General features: G+C 42.2%; 1 protein-coding gene across 1 annotated transcript in view; it reads right to left on the reverse strand.

Moving 5' to 3' along the window:
- KLHL6 (kelch like family member 6) overlaps window positions 1-17,155 on the reverse strand; it is a 45,389-nt gene extending 28,234 nt beyond the window's left edge. The window contains exon 1 of the mRNA XM_006925765.1: window positions 16,827-17,155. Coding sequence (XP_006925827.1) covers window positions 16,827-17,113 — 287 coding nt within the window. The 5' untranslated portion in view covers window positions 17,114-17,155. The remainder of the gene's footprint in view (window positions 1-16,826) is intronic.
- Between the last annotated feature and the right edge of the window lie 3,148 nt (window positions 17,156-20,303).

The raw sequence follows: 20,303 nt of genomic DNA on the forward strand, positions 1-20,303 counted from the left end.
CACAACTTTTAAAATGATATCACACAGGACTCATCTGGTTGCCTCCTGACTCCATTAAGAACTCTACCATCAAAACAACAAAACAACTACATCTACAGCCATGCCACCCTGAACAAGCCCAATTCTGTCTGATCTTGGAAGCTAAGCAGGGTTGGGCCCGGTTACTAGGAATATCAGGTTCTGTAGGCATAAAAAATAAAGGATTGTAAGCTGACAAGGTCCTTGCAATCTGTGAGGTCAACCAATGGTTGCCTCACCTAAAAAAAAAAAAACTACACAATTTCCTTTCAGCTCAGCCTGCCTTCCTGGGAGGAGTTGGACAAGCTCACTCCTTAAACTTCCCTTTGTTTGAGCCTTTAGAGCACTGCTGCCAACAGAAATATAGTCAAAGCCAAATGTGTCATTTTAAATTTTACAGTAACATATCAAATATTAGCATTTCAACGTGTAACAAATATTTTTTAATTATTGAGATGATTTACATTTTTTTATACTAAGTCTTCAAAATCCTTCATATGTATTTTAAACTTAAAACACTTCTCAACTCTGATCAGCCATGATTCAAATGCTCAGTGCCGCATGTACATAGTGGCTACTGTATTAAACAGTGAAGCTCTAGAGCATCAGTACTGAACTCTGGTGTTAGGTCACCTTGATCTGCAGTCATCTCAGGAGTAATGTGAATCCCACTCACATCGGTGCCACATCCACGTGTATATGAGAAACAGGACATTTAGCAGCAAACAATGAGCAGTGATGATTGGGTCAAATGAAGCTTCTTATAACTGAAACAATATATCACAGGAGTCCCACCAAGGTTAAGTTTAGAAATGCTACTTCACCTAGACTGTGATTTTAAGGTTAATGAAAGGTGAATTTTGTTGAATTTATATAATCTCAAAAATTCCAGTGAAAACTGGAAAAGTCTAATGGAGAGATGTTTTAATATTAAATGAGATAGGTATGTAAATTATCTAATTCAATGCTCTGCACTTTGAGGGGCTCTTAAATGAAGCCTATGTATTTCCCATGTGACATAATTACTGAGATCATCTGAACTCTTGATCGGGCTGTCACCGCCAGATGCAGCTTCTGAATTCTCTCTTGAAGTCAGTCACTAACATCCTGCCTCAGCTCAACCCAAACTGAATGGGTGTCTGCACTCCCCAGAAGCCAACTCCCCTGAGCTAGTGATGAGTTAGAAAAGTTGGGGGAGCAGGACAGGGAGGGGAGGAGACCAAGCAAGACAGAAGTCATATAGAAAGTCACTTTGATCTGATTCTGCAGGGGACCCTGGAGAACACACTCCAGAGCTGTCCCAACAAGAAGCAAAGAAGCTGGGCTGTGATACTCTAGCACCTGCTGACAAGGAGATAAATTCTCAGGCATCTCTGGCTTTCAGTGAGTACGTGTGTATTTGCACAAGCAAAGATGCTCCAGGAGCTTTGGGAAGGGTGGAAAGAAGACTGCAGCATTGGCTGTTGGCAGGTGGAGAGGGGGGCTTGTGGTCCAGTCTAGGCTCTGATGCTAGCTCACTGCGAGACTTTGTACAAGTGAGCAAACCTCAGTTTCCTCTTCTGTGACATGGTATAATAATAGTCCCTACCCCAGTGAGTTGTTGAGAAGAATAAGTAAGATAATGTGCACAAAGCGGTGAGCACGTACCCAGCACTCACTGAGGGAAGGTATTTTGGACCTGATCAGAGGGACCTTGGCGGGAAGGCGGGAGATTCTCGCGTTAGGCAGGTCCATCACACTCTTTTGCAACCCCTGAGGGCCGGGTCTGTATCAGGTCAGTGGGTGTCAGAGTCACTGCACTGCTGTCCACCACCCATCCAGAGTAGAATTAGGACTCAGGCCACACACGCACTGGTCTAGAAAGATTAGCATGGTGCCTGGCACATAGTAGAAGCTCAGTAAATGTTCGTGAGCGAGAGGAAGGAAGTGCCCTAAAGACAGAGTCCTCTCTTCAGGGCTCTTTTGCCTACCTTGGCTCTCAAAGAGCATTTTTCTGCCCTTGGAAACTTTTTCACTGATTATCTGTCACTTCAATACACTCTCCTGGGCCACAGCCACGATGCCAAACACAGATAAGGTGAAACTAAGGAGAAATCTATGTACTTCTCATAGACCAGACTCTGAGGCCTCCTGCCTCTCTACCAGGAGTTCCATGGACACATTCTGGCAACACTGACACCCCATGAAATGTACACAACCTATGCAAGGTGGGCCACCCCTAGGTTTCCACTTTAACGACTAATCTCTTACATCTATGTTTACAGCACTTTGTAGGGCAAACGGCATTATCTTCTTTAATTCTTATACCCATTTTATAGGTAGAAATAAAGTGAATTGCCCAAGACCATACCAGTTGTCAGCAATAGAATAGGGACCAGAACCCAGGACTTTGGGCTCTGAGTCTGACGCTCAACAGGGCACCGAAACCAAGAAAATCAGCAAAAGTTCAAAGCCATCTTTAGGGGGTCAACTGAGTATCAGCACTCAGTGAACCAGATCAAATTTTCCTCTCTGAAACATAGCTGGGTTAAGTTGCTAACCATTTACTGTTTAGCTTATAAACAAGATAAATGAAATTTTCGTGCAATAAAAAAAATACTTTCTAGACAGACATTGATCAATTCTCGTGAGACTCTTGTAAAACAGAGACAACTATTAAAATCCTGATTTTACAGTAGAAACAGTTTCACAGCAAGGAGCCAGTTGCCCAATACTTCAGCAGTGAGTCAGCGCCGACCCCAAAAAAGAGCCTGGGCAAGTGAGTTTGTCTCCCGCAACAGCCATAAAGACATCTATGGGCCCCAAAGTCTCTGGAATGAAGTCGGGGCATGGCCCCAAACATTTCCTAGGCCATTATCCCCTCTGAGCTCTACAGGACTCATTCCTTACCTTATTCAGATATCTGCTCATGTTACCCACTCAGAGCAGCCCTCCCCGACACTGCCCCCAATCTAAATAGTCACTCCCTAACATCTTTACCTCCTTTATTTTTCTTCATAACCTTTTCTCAACTTGAAATTATATTACACATCTATTTGTTAACTAGTTCAACAATGGTCTCCTCACTAGAGTGTGTGCTCACCACTGTATCTCTGGGGTTAGAACAGCACCTGTAACCTAGTAGGGACTCAGCAAATATTTGAGGAGAAAATAAATGCTTGAATGAATGAATGAACAACCAAAAAAAGCTTGTCCTTCCCAGTTGTTTGCTTTTGACAAGAATCTCCACCTCCAAGAATTACCAAACACCTTTGAAGAATGAGTTTGAGGAAGCCTGCTTCACGTGCCCTTCACCCCCATGGAGAACTTACATCACACTACCAGGTCCAAGGCCTGGAGCTTGAAGAAGATACGTCAATATCAGAACATTCCATTTACGACCTTGATGAGTTCTACACACTCTTGCACTTCCTAAATGTCACCAACTCAGAATTTTTCACTCAGCCCAAATCCTCTGTGTTTCACCCCCTCTCCAGTAGTCCGTACCTGCTTCTGAACTCCCTGCTTCCTACACCTGTAACCCCATTATGGTCCTAAAAACCAAAACCCGCCTCCACCATCCCCACTGTCTCATGCCTAGACTGGTTCTATCAGTGCTGCCCCCATTCTGTTCTTCCTCTTGGTCCTTCATCATTTCATTTATACCAGAAACTAATATAATTGGTTTGCAATCAATATTATAACCACTCCAACCCACAATATCTCGTGGGTTGGAGTGGCTATAATATTGGTTGCAAACTGAGTTAAATTCTACTTAAGAATATAAGTGTTCATATGTATATAGTTGGTTAAAATTTTTTAATTAATAATTATGTGCTGCTCAATGAACACGATTGTTAAGAAAGGATTATTCGATACAAACCCAATGTAGCCAATCAAAGGGGTTTTCACTGCAAAGAAAGCAGGGAGTCAGCAGACGCAAGGGTGACCTAGCATGGGGTGACATCACTCTCTATGGTCCCCAGACCCCCTAAGCTGAAAGCTGGGAACATGGATTTTATTAGGCTCACAGAGCCCCCACCCATAATTCCAAATGCAAACCAAAGTTTAAGAACCACTACTCTAGAGAGAGGTCACCTTGCTCTCCAACATCAGCCCCTTTGGCTCACACTGAGAAGGAGGAGATTAGACAAAAGTCCAGGTCAAGGAAACAACTGGTCATAGCGCTGGGACAGATGTGCCCTTCAAAGCCTTCCCTCCCTGTAGATTCTCTCCTTCATCTTCTGAGATCCAGCCCTACTAGAATTCCATGAGGCTGCATGCCAAATTGAGGGGAGGGTGCTCAGATATAAACAGGCTTTGTCCTGGCCTCTTAAGTCTTCCCTAGCTTAGCTGTATAGACAGGGCCCCTGAAGCTTATATTCAAGTGACATAGTTCATTAGAGCTAGGAGTTCTGAAACAGGATGTAGTACCAAAGTCCTATTAGTAACTGTGCAATTCTCTGTTCTTACCTGCCATGCACATGTAAATCTCACACACCTGGAAGAGTGCCTTCAGAGAAGGATTTGGGGGTTCATGGCCATCTCTTACCACTCCAGGAACATGACTAACAGCACTCAGCCCTCTCGCTCTAGGGCCTGAAGTCATTTCTTTGAACCTCTAATTGCTGGCTGAGTCTTTGCTCTGAACAGTCATAAGATCTGGAACTCCAGAGCTACCCCCATCTGACTCTAAACATCATCAGATCTCAAAAGAACTGCCTTCTGTCTTGCTCCTCACCCAAGTTTACCATTCCTCAAGGACACTGCACATGCATTCAATGGAGACCAGAACTCCAGCCGTGTTCCCATAGAACCACAGAGTCCCTTCCAGCCCCACTGGCCCATTGCTGAAGCCTCAGCATACCACGTAGCTCAGCCCATCAAAATTAATGACAGAAAGAATGGCTTGTTTTATTCTGCAAGATCAGGCAGGATAGAACATAAATCATGGCAAATGCTTATGGCCAGGATTCAACAATGATTCAGCCATAAAGATATAATAGGAAGTTCTTGTTTTGCCTGCCCAACATCATTCCTTTTTGTTTCAGTAGGAGCACTCAGATTTTCCTTCGAGAACAATCCCTCCGATATCAGCCTGGGAGGTTTGGATGCAGCCAGCCACATCTCTAGACCAGAGGTAAGCATGGTCCAAGTCACATACTATGCCTCCCAAGCCAAAGTGATTGGTTCACACATGGGCATAAAAAAAGCTGGTCCAATTAAAGCCAGTTTTAGAACTTTGTAGGGAATTATTGGGAAATAGAAGCTTTTTCCCCACTGCAATTGCTGAGCTGAGAGAAATAAAAGTTTAGAGCTGCTGGAGATCTTCTTGCCTATATGTGTAAAGACCTGTTCTGAGAACGAAATCAACACAGAGGAAAGTAGAGCCAAGAGGTGGAGAGAGAAACTGAGTCCTGATGACATTATTTGAGCACAAGGATACAACTAGGCCTGAAACTAATACTCTCGGACTTTTAAATTATGTGAGCAAATAATTTTTTGTAATGCTTGTACTACTTTGAACTGAGTATCTGCCATTTGCAGTGCAGTTTCCTGACTGGCCCACTGAATAAGAGAAACCCCCAATAAAAAATGGTCCCAAGTGCCAAAGAAGATTGTCAGAAAAGTGCCCAGGAAAAAAAATGTTGCTTCTTGTATGCTCAATATTGACACATAAGGCCCTTCACAGTACGGTCAGTCCCCTTCCCACTCCGTGATACAGCTACACCCAATGACTAGCAGTTTTCAACATGTGCCTCTGTTTATATCAACAGCCTTGGGCTTGAGACAGGTCTTTCTATGTACACTCTCTTGGGACCATTTTTTAATATGTCTTCTCCTCTATTAGATTCGTAAGCACTGAAGGATAAGGGTTGTATTTTATTTCTCTCTTAATTCTTATTTACTGACCCATAGTAGACATTGAATGTTTGTTAGATGGTTGGATGGATGGATGGATGGATGGATGGATGGATGGATGGATGGATAGGAAACTACACATGCAGTGCAATCCTGTACTTCAAGTAGGCCAAGTGGATTTGCCTATTATATTCCACATTCTCCAAATCCCACTTTCCTCCTCTAACTACCATGAGAATAAATAATGACGAGCCTCAAGACTGAGTGACCTGGAGCGAACCATGTGTGTAGAGAACTGTACTTATATGTAGTGATTCTCTGAATTGGAACCCCAAGCCCAGGATATTTATCCTAAGCTCTTCTGCCTGAGATTTTACAATACAAAACATGGAGCTGTTCTTCGCCTTAATTTGTTCTCGCACATCTCCCACCTCCTTTCTGGAGATGAAACCTGGCTTCCCCTAACAAAACGCCACTTCCCTCACAACCCTGCTCAGTGAGGTCTGGTGTGATTCTCACTTCCCACTGGGCTGGGAACAGGGTCAACATTGTGCTTACTGTCCACTGCCACATACCAACCAGGCTGTTGCCCTGGAGGCTTCCTATCACTCTCCCTTTCAAATATTTTTTACCCTAGCCCCCCAGAACCCCTTTCTGGCTTCCTTATGACCTCCATGTCATTATCCAGAAGTCGAGGATCAGCCTCTGCTTGGAGATTTTTTTGTGCATTCCCTGGTATCACCACCTAAGAACATGTGAACTGGCACTGGTCCCAATCCTCATTCCCAGGGATTCAGGTGTTGAGACGCGGCTTTCTCAGTCATAGACGTTATCCTCTCGTGACAGGACAAAGATGATCATACGTATGTTCTAGAGTTATCCCTCTACCAGCTGTCACGGAGGAATCTGGACCACCAGGCCTATTTTTTCATCCAGAAGGAAAGGAGCAAGACAGGAGATCCTCCAGCCATGGTATGGAGAAGAATTTCAAAGCCAGAAGAGAAGGAGGAGCTACCACAGTTTGGCCTGCTCTCAGGACTGCCCAGGCCAGAGTTGGGGCTGAAATTCAGATCCTGCAACACTTACCAAGCCTCACTCCATGATGTGGACTGTGGCAATCCCCAGAGAAAGTGGCCTCTGTTTCTGACTGGTCCTCCCAGACAGAATCTTTAACAACTTTAACAGAAATCTTAGGCCACTTTCCTGCTTAAAAACTTTTCCACGGCTTCCCGCTACCTGTAAGATACATTTCAAACTCTTCTCCTAGCCCAACAAAACCTTTCATGATCTGACCCCGGCCACTCTTGGCTTTATTGGGCCACCCATATCCTTTACTCCAACCCTATTCTTCTGCCTCTGATTCCCACGCTTAAGCTGAATGATACCTTCTCAAATGTGTTTCCTTTTGCCTGGAGTGCTGCCTGCCTTCTCCCCCTCATTTGGTCCCTTCTGGCCTACTTGTCCTTTAAAACTTTGCTCAGATAATACCTCTTCCAGGAAGCCTTCTTTGATTGATTTGTCTCCAGTATGATTTAATAAGCAGAGCTCCATCATAGCACTTGTCACCTTGTACTGAAACATTGATTTACCTGTCCCTCTCCACTAACTGATTGTGATTTCAAGATCAAGGGAAAACTATAACTCATTCATCTTTGTACATCTAGTGCCTGGCATAGGCACTTGGTAAATTTGTCAACTGAATAAATACATTAATAGATAAATGGATAGAACTTCACTAAATCCACTCGAAACAATATATTTTGTCATCCCCCCACTTAGCTATACGATTAAAGGCCTACGAATCACTGGTGGTACACTGAGAAGTATGGGAAGAGTGCAGGTTCTCCCAGCAATTACCAAGAAGTCTCTTCCCCTCTACCTCCAGTTCATCTGCAAATGAAACAGACATCTCCTGCCAACCTAACCTGTTATCCTGAGCTTTAAGGGTCCTGCCAGTCACCTGATAATTTTCCTAAATTTCCTAATCTTCATTTTTCTTTGTTCTGTTTTTGTGTGCTCTGTCCACTAACCATCTTCCAGGAATTATTCATTTGCCACCTGCTCCCCCTTTTTTAGTTCCCCCAACACCAAGGTGCCTTTGATATCCAGCCCCCTACAAGCCTGAGCTTACTCTACATAACAAACACATCATGATCTTGTGAATGCCAGTCAGCTCTTACTTGACCCTGGACCTTTATCATTATATATAAACCTGCTGGTAGTTAATTTTCATAGATCCTTGAGTGTCTCATCGGAAAGGGCTATGATGCAACTTTTGGGTAAATTGTGCTTTAAAATCAGCACTCCTGTAATTGTGGCCTTAATGTTTTCCATAAAAGTTAAATATAATAGAAGAATGCCTAACCTTACAGCTGGCAGAGGACATGTATGTTGCCTAAATGATATTCTTTCCTAGCAAAGGAGACTTATTTTTATGCGGAAACGGCTTCTCCAAAAGAACTTACAATGACTTATACTTAAACAGCAGAGGTATGATAAAATCCAAAACAATGAAAAATAAGAAGATAACTAAATAATGAAAGTTAGAGGACAATATAATACTGAAACCTAGGCTATGGAAAGCTAATGCAATGAGCTTCCTGACAGCTAAAACAAAAACAGAAGTACACAATAAGTTGACTAATAAATGAAAATAAACCTGAACTTGTTATTCCTCTTTAATAGACATTAATTTTCCTTTTGTCCAAAGCGCTTCTGGTAAATGCTTTGGTTCAAGTCACACACACACACACACACACTCGCACACAAACCTTCACCTCTTCCTTGAACAGTGGACTCCTGAAGTAAGCTGGACTGATTATTATGCACCTCCCTGATTGGTCTAAGATTGGGTAATTAAATGGAGCTGGGCCAATCAGAGTTTTTCCTGTGGGTTTTTCAAACTGAAGCTAGCCCCTCAGTTTCTCTGTGGAACCAAAGTCTCAGAGCTGTCAACAGGCAAATTCCCACTCAAGTAGCAGAAGTCCATCTGAGAAATCACACCTGAGCAAGAAGCCAAGTAGGGGTGGAGAGAAAGCCCTCTGATGACATTCAAGGCCGATTCCTCTTCCCACTGGGCTCTGCTATATCCCAGCCCTTCCTATGGTTTGGTTATGTGCCCAAATACCTTCCTCTTAGATTTGACTAGAGTTCCTGTCCCTTACAACCAAAGAATGCTAACTAACATAGAACACCGAGCAATGTGATGAATGGTACGTTCCAAGGCAGTTTTACCAAAAACACAGATGTTCTGCACAGGACCGGCTCTTCTCATGGACTGTTTGGTGTTTGCTGTACTGGAATCTAGTTCTGTAAAGGCATTTTCATACAGGGACAACTACATATCTGTGTGCTTGATATAGGGATAAAGTTTAGAACTTGAGATGTGAATGATGAAAGTATTTCTCTGTTGTTCTAGTTGAGAACTGCAGGGAACATCATTCAAAACAGGAAAGAAATAGATTTTCTAGCCTTGAGTGAAAGATCTACATGCCCTAGACATCAGTATGGAGATGACAGAGATGACATCTTATTGAAAATTGAAAGGATCCAATTGCACTTCTGCCTGGAACAGCAACCCCCACCAAGCACCTTCCAATCCTAAAAAAGCTCCGCAGGAGTCACTGTTGAATCCACGATATTCTGAAGCATTTTGGATTTTTTAGCTGCTCCTTCCAATTTTTCCTTTGGTGACCATGCTTTATCATGCTTCCCTTTTCTAAAGTTGTGCAATAGCCTCCTAACTCTGTGAGGACTTCCTGCTCTGACCAGGATGCTACTTAATCAGCGACTGAAACTGCAGGAGGAATATCAAGTTTTTATTCACATCAAACATTTACAGGGTGTATGCTGAATGCTAGCTATTGCAATGGTTCCAAGGACCTTCTCGTAGCTCACACTTTCAACTGCTTCTAGTCTACACATGATGGAAGATGCCTTTTTGCCACACATGCTCACAGGTGTAGCCAGGGTTATTCACAGTTGTCCGCTAGGAGCTCAGGATCCTTATTTCTGATGCGTATGTGACAAGCAATATTCCTTAATACTTGCATAGTCTTCATGCTACGTTAACTCCTCTTCTGCACCTAATGCAGGCCTGGCCCATAGACTGCATATAATGGATCCCTGTCATTTTGGTTGCCGAGCATCTGAAACCCTACCTAGGTATGACAAATTCTCCGTCTGAATGAGACGTGGTGTGTAGCAGAAGCCACTTACCAATCCAGAAGCTACAAAGGGCCAATACTCACTTACCAAGCTAACACGTTAACATGCGTAATTCAGCCTTGACCAATCAAATAAATCTACCCCAGGCTGTGAACTGGAAGCTAGTGATGCAAAGAAGCAGGGACAGATGAGAACCTGTTCTGGTTGAGGCAGCAGAAGCCTCAGCAGCCTCCAGTTTTCAGAAACAGCCATGGCAGCAGTGCCAGTCACTACAGCTATGCTAGCAGCCTTGGCCTCCAGGATCCTTCAACAGCGGGGGAGTCCTCCCCATGCAGATTCTGGGAGGCTTTGGGCTATCTATGCTCCTGGCCATTACCTCCCTTGCTCCTGTTTGTTTTCTGAGTTTGGTACTCCAGCCTTTTGGGGGATTCTGTGGGTTACCTACATAAATCCTCTTCTCAAAAAAAAAAAAAAGCCAGTTGACTTCTATTCCTTGAAATTAATAAATCTGACTTATTACCATGCACAAAATGTTTAGGCAAATAAATTTATAAATGAATTAATTTTATTATGCATATTTCACAACAACTCACCAGGGTAGGTAGACACAAATCATTAGCCTCACTATGTTATAGAAAATGGTGCTGAGCCTCAGAGAAACCAAGCTATTCCTCCAAGATTTGCATAGTCGGTAAATGGCAGGGTCTGGACTGAATCCCCAGTGACATGACTTTAAGACAGTGTTCTTTCCACTATACCAAGCAGTTATTGGTGCCAGCCTCAGTGATGTCCTGTAGGTTCTTGAGGCCCTATACTTTCAAATCATGCTGTCCTTCACCTCACACCCTGACCTGCCTTCTTATTTCTTATTTAGCCCTTTGACCGAGACTGGTGCCCTAAGGCATGTTGCGTCTTTGCTGCTACAGGGGTCTCTCAGCTCAGCCCCTGATGCAAATTGGATTGCATGTTCTCACAGTATTCTGCCTGTGTATGTGTGTGCATGCACACAGAGGCAGTAATTTTTACATTTTCTCTTCAGCTTCAGCTTATTGTAGCCCATACTAGTTCATGGCAGGGAAGAGGAATTAATGATCTTACACAGAAATGTCCAAACAGCCACATTTCTGCCCAGTGGGAAGGTCTGCTTTCCTTAGGAAACCATTCTTCCTATCAAAGGGAGTTCCCTGGAAGATGAAATGGAGACAATGCTATCTACTGGTCATCTAATTATTGATATTATGAGAATTAAATGAAATGAAAAAGAATCCAGCAAAGTTCTCAGCATGCAGTTATTGCTCAAAAAAATGTTGGCCTTTCCATATACCAAACTGCAAAAAATACTCAATACAAAGATGTTTATCACCACATCATTTATAAAAATAAAATATTGGAAGCACCCTATACTCACAATAAGAGAATGATTTTTATAATATGCATCTATTAAAAATTACAGATAAATCAATAAATAGTGGTTATGAATAACACTGTGGAGCACCATGAGGGAAAGATTATTTAAAAAGAGTGCAAAGCAAGATATAAAATTGTATGTAAACTATGTTTACAAGTATGTAAAAATATGCAGATAAAAAAAGGTAGAAGAATAACAGAAAAATTTTATTCTGAAAACTAATTTTATCAGAAAGTCCCAAGTCCCTTATCAAAAAAATCTTGCAGCCAGATGTGTTTTGGCATTCAGACTTGTTTGAATATTACCATATCTTTAGTATTATATAGCACCTCCAGCACCTTTAACAAAATGCATTAGTGCTATATAGTGAATACATGAATAGTTGCCATAAGTGGAACAAATGAAGACTCCAAGTAGCCTCCCCTCAGTTCAGGACAGGTGTCTCCCTCCACCAGATGAGTATAGTTCAAATCACAGATTTGTCCATCAAAAAAGTTATAAAATTTTTTCATTTTTCAGCCGTTTGGGGATTTTGGAATTACAGATAAGGAATTACAGACCCACAGTACTTAAATACTAGCCACCATATTGGTTCTGCAAAAAGGACACCATTAAAAGTATGAAACGCAGAACCCAATGCTAGAAGTACAATCAATCATTAGTTCACTTGAGTTTACCAGGTGTACCCAATGTGGCAGCAGCAATCAACACTTTTGCCATTCGGTGGGTTTTTAATCCAAACCTAGATGGCCTTAACTCATTCTCGCTTTCTTTTGTACTTATTCTATCACCTGTACTTACTGGCTCCTTTTTAGACACATTACACCAGTATGGAGAAAAGCAAAGGGTTACGATATTTAAGGCTTAAGAATAGCCTCTCACCCCACTTTCTGCCATTCAGTAATTGGTTAATATACAGTAATAATCAATAGATTGTGCCCACAGTACCCTTCTCATTCCTGGCTAATGATCAAAGTCTCCTCATCATAGCCTAAGGCAACCAGTCCCAGGGACTGAGGTACTGAAATACAAGGCAGGGCCAGTCTAGGGATTTCAGCATTGGCCGCAACAAAGGAGCTTACTGTTGACTCAGCCTCAGCCTGGAAGCTTTTATATTCATGTCGGAAGGGCCAGTCCTCAGGTCTGACTGAGAGAAGCTGATGACCCCTTCCTCCATCTCCCTTCTCCCTGCCCTCTACCAACCTGGGAATCACAACATGATTGCTCTCACAGATCAATATCATTTGTGGAGTGTGCCATATTCTGCAGTTAGCTGCTCCCCCAACCAAATGGAGAGAACCGCTGGTTTAAATGGAGATCCTTTGGGTGATGGGCTCAGTATGACAGATGAAAACCCCTTCCAATGACTTTGACATAGGCACCTGACCAAAGGCATAGCACAAATGACGACTTTATTCATACTTATAAAATACACTAGTAGTCTTATAAATTTTTTAAAAACATCAACACGAATGTTAAATCTATACTGCCCTCAATTTTTCTGCCATGAAAATATTTAGACTTTTTGACATTTGACCGTTTGACATTTAATGCATGTTATGAGCTACTTTCTAAGCTTTATTCTCCCTCACCCTTTTCTCAGTCTCAACCCTACATATTTTCCCAACTTCCTCATTCTACTCAAGACTTTTAAATAGGCCTCCAAAAGGAACTACATTGTCTGTGTTACTAATATAGTCCCTGTTTGCAGCCACCATTGCTTCATGTGCAACTAGAAAATAGCTGGGCAGCAGGTCCAGAGAACATGTGTAGGATGATGGAAAAGAAGAAGATTCTGGGGAAAATGGAACTTGTGGATTTTCTGATGCTTTGGACCACATGAAAGATGACTGTGGTGAGGCTGTGAGCAAACAATACGGAAATGGAAAAAAGAATAAATTATTTACTTCAGGAAAGGCACAAAAAAGTTTATAAGAAAAGAAATGTAATAATCTCACACAATTTGGCTCAACAGGAAACAATATTTTTATGGGCATAATGTAAACTCTTAATATAAATTTATCAAAAATGTGATGGCATATTGAAAGATTATAGGAGGAGAGTGCATGGTACAGGAGATAGGTATAAGTAGTAACTCTTTATCAGACATACTAGGAATCTTTACCGATGCCTAACACTGAGAAATCATGAAAGATCAGTATACCAAGTATATTAAATATCCAGAAAAGACAAGACAAACTGATAGTGACAGAAAGATTCATAGTTGCTTGGTGGTGAGGGTGAGAATGGAGAATGATTGCAGTTGGGCAGGAGGGATCTTTTTAGGGTTGATGGAAATTTTCTAAAACTAGATTGTGATGATTGCTGCACAACTGTAAATTTATTAGGAAATTATCGAATTGTACACTTAAATGGGTAAATTTTATTTTATGTAAGTTATACTTCAATGAAATTATTTTAAAAAATAAATACGTCTATAAGGCAAAAAAAATAAAGAGCAGTACAAGCATGTTTTGTAGAAGTATAATTATAACATTAGAAGAAAAAGCTAAGTGTTGAAAATGATGGGCTCTAGTGAGCAAGACTGAAGGATATAGAAAGTAAAGAAGAATTTAAACAGCCTTTAAATACAGTTTGACTCTGATAACTATTTGCATGTAGTACTTTGATAAAAAATACCTTTTAATTTTAAAATGTCCATGAAAATTTGAAAGACTGTGAAGAGGTAGTTCACAGAATAAGAAGAACTGCAGACCTTATTTAAAATAAGAGAAATGCAAATTAAAACTAAATTGAGATACTGTTTCTCATCTATTAGATTGGGAAAGATCCAAAAGTTTGAAGCCATCCTCTTTTGGCAAGGCTGTGGGGAGGGCAAAATTATTGAACCCCTATCAAAGAGAATCAGACAATATCTACTAAAACGGCAGACCCTCTTCTAGAAATATACTCCAGACACCGTCACACACATATGAAAAGACATGTGTACATTTTTTGTAATAGCAAAGGATTAAAAACAATCCAAACATCTGGTTAAATAAACTATGGTTCAACCACTTAGCAGAAAATATTTATGTTCTCAATGATTAAAGGTTAAAAAAAACAAAAACACCTATGTAATTTGACAACCAGTTTCCAGGCCCTCTGAAATGCAGAGGGCTATGTCAGAAGCCTTTCAGGCAGAGCAGACTCTCTGCCCTTCCAAAGTCTGGGCATAAGGGGAACTTGGCTCCCTGCCCCTTTCAAAATCTTAGAAACAAAGCAAGACAGGCGATGAGGCAATGTTAAAGTTAACGTCAGTCCTAAGGTTCAAATCCCACTTCGCCGCTTGGTTAACTGAAACACTTTGAGCTTTGGTTCCTCTTCTGTCAATGGTAATAAAATTGTTGTGGGATAGTGTATGTGACACAGGTGGCACAGGGCCTGGCCCACAATAAGTGCTCAATGACAGAAGTTATTGTTAATCGTAGTATCAGAAAAAAAAAAAAATCCTGTCTCCATGATTAATGTGTTCATTAGAGGAGGAAAGTCATCTTGGAAATACCAAGATAAGAACCAAAAGTCACTGTTCCGAAGGAAAGAATAGAAGGAATTTCCCTTCATGACCAGGCATTTTTAGAAGAGACTCTTCAGCCATGGCAGAAACACACACCATGTGGGCCCCAGCTTCTCATTGCCGCCGCCTCCTCTAAGGACCGGCGAGACTTTCTCTAAGTATCCTACATCAGCAGAGTTGGAAGGACTGTGCCCACACACCTTCTGTTTAAGATGAGAAATCCGAGGATCAGAGAAACCAGTGATGTACTCAAGAGCACACAGCCAGCAGTCCTGTTCCGTAGCCAGGACGAGCCACTAACAAAATCACTAATCGGGTATACGCTTTATGACAGCAGTTTTCCAGTGATTCAAAATAGAAAGTTATCAACCTAAAAATGAATATCCAGGGCATTAAGCTAAGCTGACTTGCATTCACTTCTTAAAGGGCTTATGATCAATGTGAAAGCCTATGGTCAATGTTGCTAGAGTCATGTGTTTACCTATATCAACCCATCTTTATGGCTGTGCCTACATCCTACCTTTTACATACTTCTTGTGGAATGAAGCTCCAAACGCAGTGGCAGTTTGTTTTGCAGTAAAAACAAATATTTCTAGAATGTGCTCAATCCTTGCTCCAGCAATGACTAAATATACAATGTTGGTTCCTATTTTCTCATCTATAAAAGGGCACATCAGCCACTTTCACCATGCTGCTACAAAAATAAAATCAGGTAACTATGTGTCTGTCTGTCTGCCACTTTCTGCAAACCAGCTATCCTCTTGTCTTGTCTCCACATAGGACCTAATCAGTTCTACAACAACCTCCTGACCCTACTCTGAATTTCAAACAAAATTTCCCTCCAAGCATCTCAAAAAACAACAACAACTTCCATGATATTTACATAAGTTGTTTTAATTTCCCTTGCCAGAATCAAGAATTAAGAAAAATCTCATTGAGGTATTATAAGGGTATTTCTCATTGTAAGTGTTCCCCAAATACCTTCTTCATCCACATTTTCCTTGGGGACTGGTTCCCACCATGTCTACATCAATCTGGAGAACTCTGGATCCAGCTGTATTTACTGGCTTCCTGATTCTCCCACATTCCTACCCCAGGCATTTGCTCTTGGTAAACACTCAATAAATGGTTCTTAGCTGAGCCAAGCAGAATAGGTGACAAATTTCAACAAAGATATAGTGAGCATGTGCTCTATGCTATGCAGTCTGTGAGACACTTTTCCCTCTCATGTTATCACAACAATCCTGAGAGTTAATCATTATTGTTCCCATCTTAGAGATGACAAAACAGAAACTCAGAGCACTGAGTGACTTGCCTAAAGTCCCAGAGTCAGGAAGGGACAGAGTGGGATGGAACCCAGGTCTCTGAGTTTGTTGTAACTAGGATCCTCTCGCTTCTAAAGCACCTTTGTAACAGCTTTCCCTTCTCACCCACCCCCTCAGCACAAACAGAAACCCCTAATTTTCAGCAAGCCATTTGACAACTCCATAAGAGAGGCCATGTCCTTTTCTCTACCCCTACTGGTGAACAAAGACAATATCATCATATTTCCCACACACTAGTCAGACCAAAGGGGAAAAAATCCCCATGACTTCAGTAATTTTCCATCCTCTGGAACAAGGACACATCACACAGAAGATCTACCATAATATATAAATATTGCTTTTATTTATGCCAATCTCTCATAATTTGGCTTAAATCCTAAAATCTAAGGTTTAATAGCTTCCTTTCTTGTACCTTGAATGAACACAGAAACCTAAACAGATATACAAACCATAAATGCAACAGCCAACTAGTTTAGATTGGGCTCCCACATCAATACAGAGATTCCTGACAAATCGTGCCCAATTTGACTCTGGTCTTAGATGTGCTGACCTGAAATAGTTGCTGGCTGCAGCAAGCACCACGCGGTGGCAGGAGAATTCCTGAATGTCCACACACAAGATGACATCTGTCAGAGAGTTTTCCAGTCGAAGGGTCTCCAGGCCATTCTGCAGAATTAAGGAGAGTCCCGCGTCGTCAAATTTTACCTTATCTCCGTTTAAGAGTTCTACCAAGTCTCCCCTTTTCTGGGAGGGTTCATCAGTAGGAGGTGCCAGGGGCCCTTCCAAACTCTTCTCTACCACCTCGCCCATAGTCCAGGCACCCCTTTGTCCTGCCATCAACGTCCAGACTGAAGGAGCGCCCAAGTTTCAGGCAGGTCACATTGCAGAAGCTGAGCGGATTTCCTGTGCAGGGCCCTCCACTTATCACCAGCTGTCACACACACATAACAGGAAGTCTCGCACTTTCTCATCCTGTTACTACAAACGCCAATAACTTCTATTCTTCTTTCTGTGAATCATCATAAGGTTAGAAATTACTTAGAAGGAGTGTGTAGGAAGGAACTCCAGGAGAGAAGGGGTGGCTTCTCAGAGTCTGCTATTAGTGTTGTGCAGTTATTTTGGTCCGCCTCCCCCCTCATATCCGTGAGCAGGAAGCGTCTGGTTCTGGTTATTGCATTTGTACTCCTGGTGCTTCTATAACTGAGGGTGTCAAAGATAGGATGGGCAAGGGGCAACCCTCCTCCCGGGAATCTGACAGCCCACTGTGAGCCCCACGTAATCCCTTGGATACTTTAAAAAACACACTTATCTCTGGCATTCTCACTTCTATCAGCATTGCACATCTTCTGTCTGTCTTCCTCCCTGATCAGGAGAAAACAATGGCATAGCAAATATTTATGTTCCCCACTCCCTCTTCCAAAATGTCTGTTGTATCACATATGCCTCTGGGGGTAGAGAAGAAATGATCTTCAGAGACTCCTTCCCTAGGGTCTTCCCTCTGAGAAGACCAGTCAGGGTCTAGTGAGATTGCCCTAGCAAGTCTCAGATCGGGCTGATGTCACCCAGCATCATTACTCCTGCTGGTCTCCATTAAATAGTAATAACTATTTTTTATTATTAAACTCCTGCTATATCCTAGGACATTTACAGACATTAATGTATTTTAATCTTTATAACAACTCACAGGGGTAGATACAACTTTTCTCATTTTACTGCTAAGGAAACTGGAGCTCTGCTCAAGTGAGTGGCAGGGTGCAGCTCTGTTTGGCTACAAAGCCACTGTTTCCTCCACCACCATCAGGCTCTCAGAGCTGTAACATCATGTCAACCCTAAGTCCTGAGTCTCTCACAGAGAGAACTCGCCTGCCGTGGCTGCACCATTCCGGTGCCTTGACACAGTGGCCTCGGCTGTCTCACTCATGCTCACGCTCACCTTCTAGCAGTGGAGAGCATTACCAGGCCTCCTGATCAACAGGAGTCTCCATCGTCTCGCTGATTGAGCCCTCTCCGGAAGTCCCGTTTCTGCCTCAGCCCTTCTTCTTTTCTGTGGATACTTACTCTTAAAATCAGCGTCTTCGATATTCTTCCCAAACTTGTTCTTTATCCAGAGCTCTGTTGATCAAGATGCTTTTGGCTTCTATAACAGAATATCCCATCAAAACTGGTTTAAACAATAACAGTGTCACATTATAAGAAGCCAGGGGTGTAGAGTCCTAGGTTGATCCAGAAGTTTAGGGATGCATCGAGGACACACAATTTTTCCATCTTTCCATTCTATCACCCTCGGTGTGATGGAGACATTCCTTCATGGTCACATAACAGCTGCCACAGTACCAAACACTACGTCTTCATACAATCCCAGCCAGTACCAAAAAGTAAAAGAGCAGGTTTCTTCTCTCTCTTCACAAATATTTCCTAAAATCACCACAGAGTTCTAGGCCGCTTGGCCACCTCACACCAGGGAATATAAATGCAATACCATGATTGGCATAAACCAACTTGATTCATCCACTGAAACTAGTCTGCTTTCCCCAAGATCAAAGAATAGCCATCTGATAGCTGAACAAAAATCAGGGTCTGCTGGCACAGAAGAGAGGGAAAGGTTGATGTGCAGTTAGCCTCCTGTCCTGCCACAAGGCCATGCACAACCCTCATTTTCTCCGCAGGGCTCGGCTGAGAGGAACTCAGAACTTTCACCTCCATGACTCTAATCGCCACCTCTAGAAGAGCTGAGAATAGCACACAACTATGGTATCTTGTGCTCCAAAGCCTTTTAAATTGTAAATAACATTGGCCATATTCAACTCCACCCCAACCACCCAAATAAAACAAAATTAAAACTCAATTCTTAGTTCATGATGGATCCCGTTCACCAAGATCCCTTGTTATTTTTCAGATACCTCCCAAGCCCACCCACCTCATAAGAGGATTACTGTTACCTTCCCCCCAACCCGCCATTTTCCTAGTAAGCAAGCACACACAAAATTGTGCATTGGCGTGATGATATCTATAATTAGATTTTAGTGCAAAGGTAAAGAACACAATCAGTTTGGCATCTCTGTCAATCTGGATATACTCTGACATTTAGCATGAACTGGCAAATATTCTTTATAAGCTACAGGCAAAATAATTCTGTTATGGGAAAGCTTTATTTTCCCTACCAGGCAACGAAGTGTATGAGCCACTGGCAAAAGCTTTGTTACTAAGAAAACAATTATATCTTACTTTAATTATATTTTACTAAGCTGGTAGGCTTTATGAGGCTTGTAAGGAATAGATTCTGTCCCTGTACAAGTGCGTAGCTTCACTCAAGGAAACTCTCAGTCTTAAGGCCACAGATTGCCTCTTCTGACTCCAGTCCACTCTCTCCTCTAACGCAAGTGATAGAGATAGAAACAAGTCAAGTCAGCCACAGAGGAAGAGCCACTGTTCCTTCATGTTAACTTATTGCTACAAAATAATTGTTAACTGAACATCGACTATGTTCCAGGAACTACCAGAGGCACTTTATGAACTCTAACGCTCTTAATCTTCCCACTAATCCAGTGCAGGTAAGTACTATGATCTCCACTTCAGAGACATGAAAACAGACAAGGTCACATAATTGTAGCATATAATATCAGAGTCACACTCACATCCTCCAAATCCACCCTGGAGTTCACCCATAGACAGTTCCCATACACACCAAAAGCATCACTCTGCTGAGAGCATTCTCTGGCTATAAGAGCATACCAGCTCACTAGAAGTACTGGAGAGTTAATGCCCCCAAGAGTGACCTTCAACTGAGGACCAGGAGTTGGTAGATAAGTAGGCTAGCTTCTTTGTCTCTTGGTGAGACAATACTGAAGTGTGCTCTACACTGTCTGTCAGAAGACTTCCAGAGCACTGAGTTCCAGTTGCCCATAATAGTAACCCATTCATCCTCTAAGGGCTTCCTGCCCTTCCCATCTCACTTTCCCACCCCATCACTGAGCTTCCCAAATAAACTACCTGCACTGAATCCTTGTCTTAAGATCTGCTTTGGAGT

The sequence above is a fragment of the Pteropus alecto genome, unplaced genomic scaffold (assembly GCF_000325575.1).
Source record: "Pteropus alecto unplaced genomic scaffold, ASM32557v1 scaffold88, whole genome shotgun sequence".
NCBI classification, from domain to species: Eukaryota; Metazoa; Chordata; class Mammalia; order Chiroptera; family Pteropodidae; genus Pteropus; species Pteropus alecto.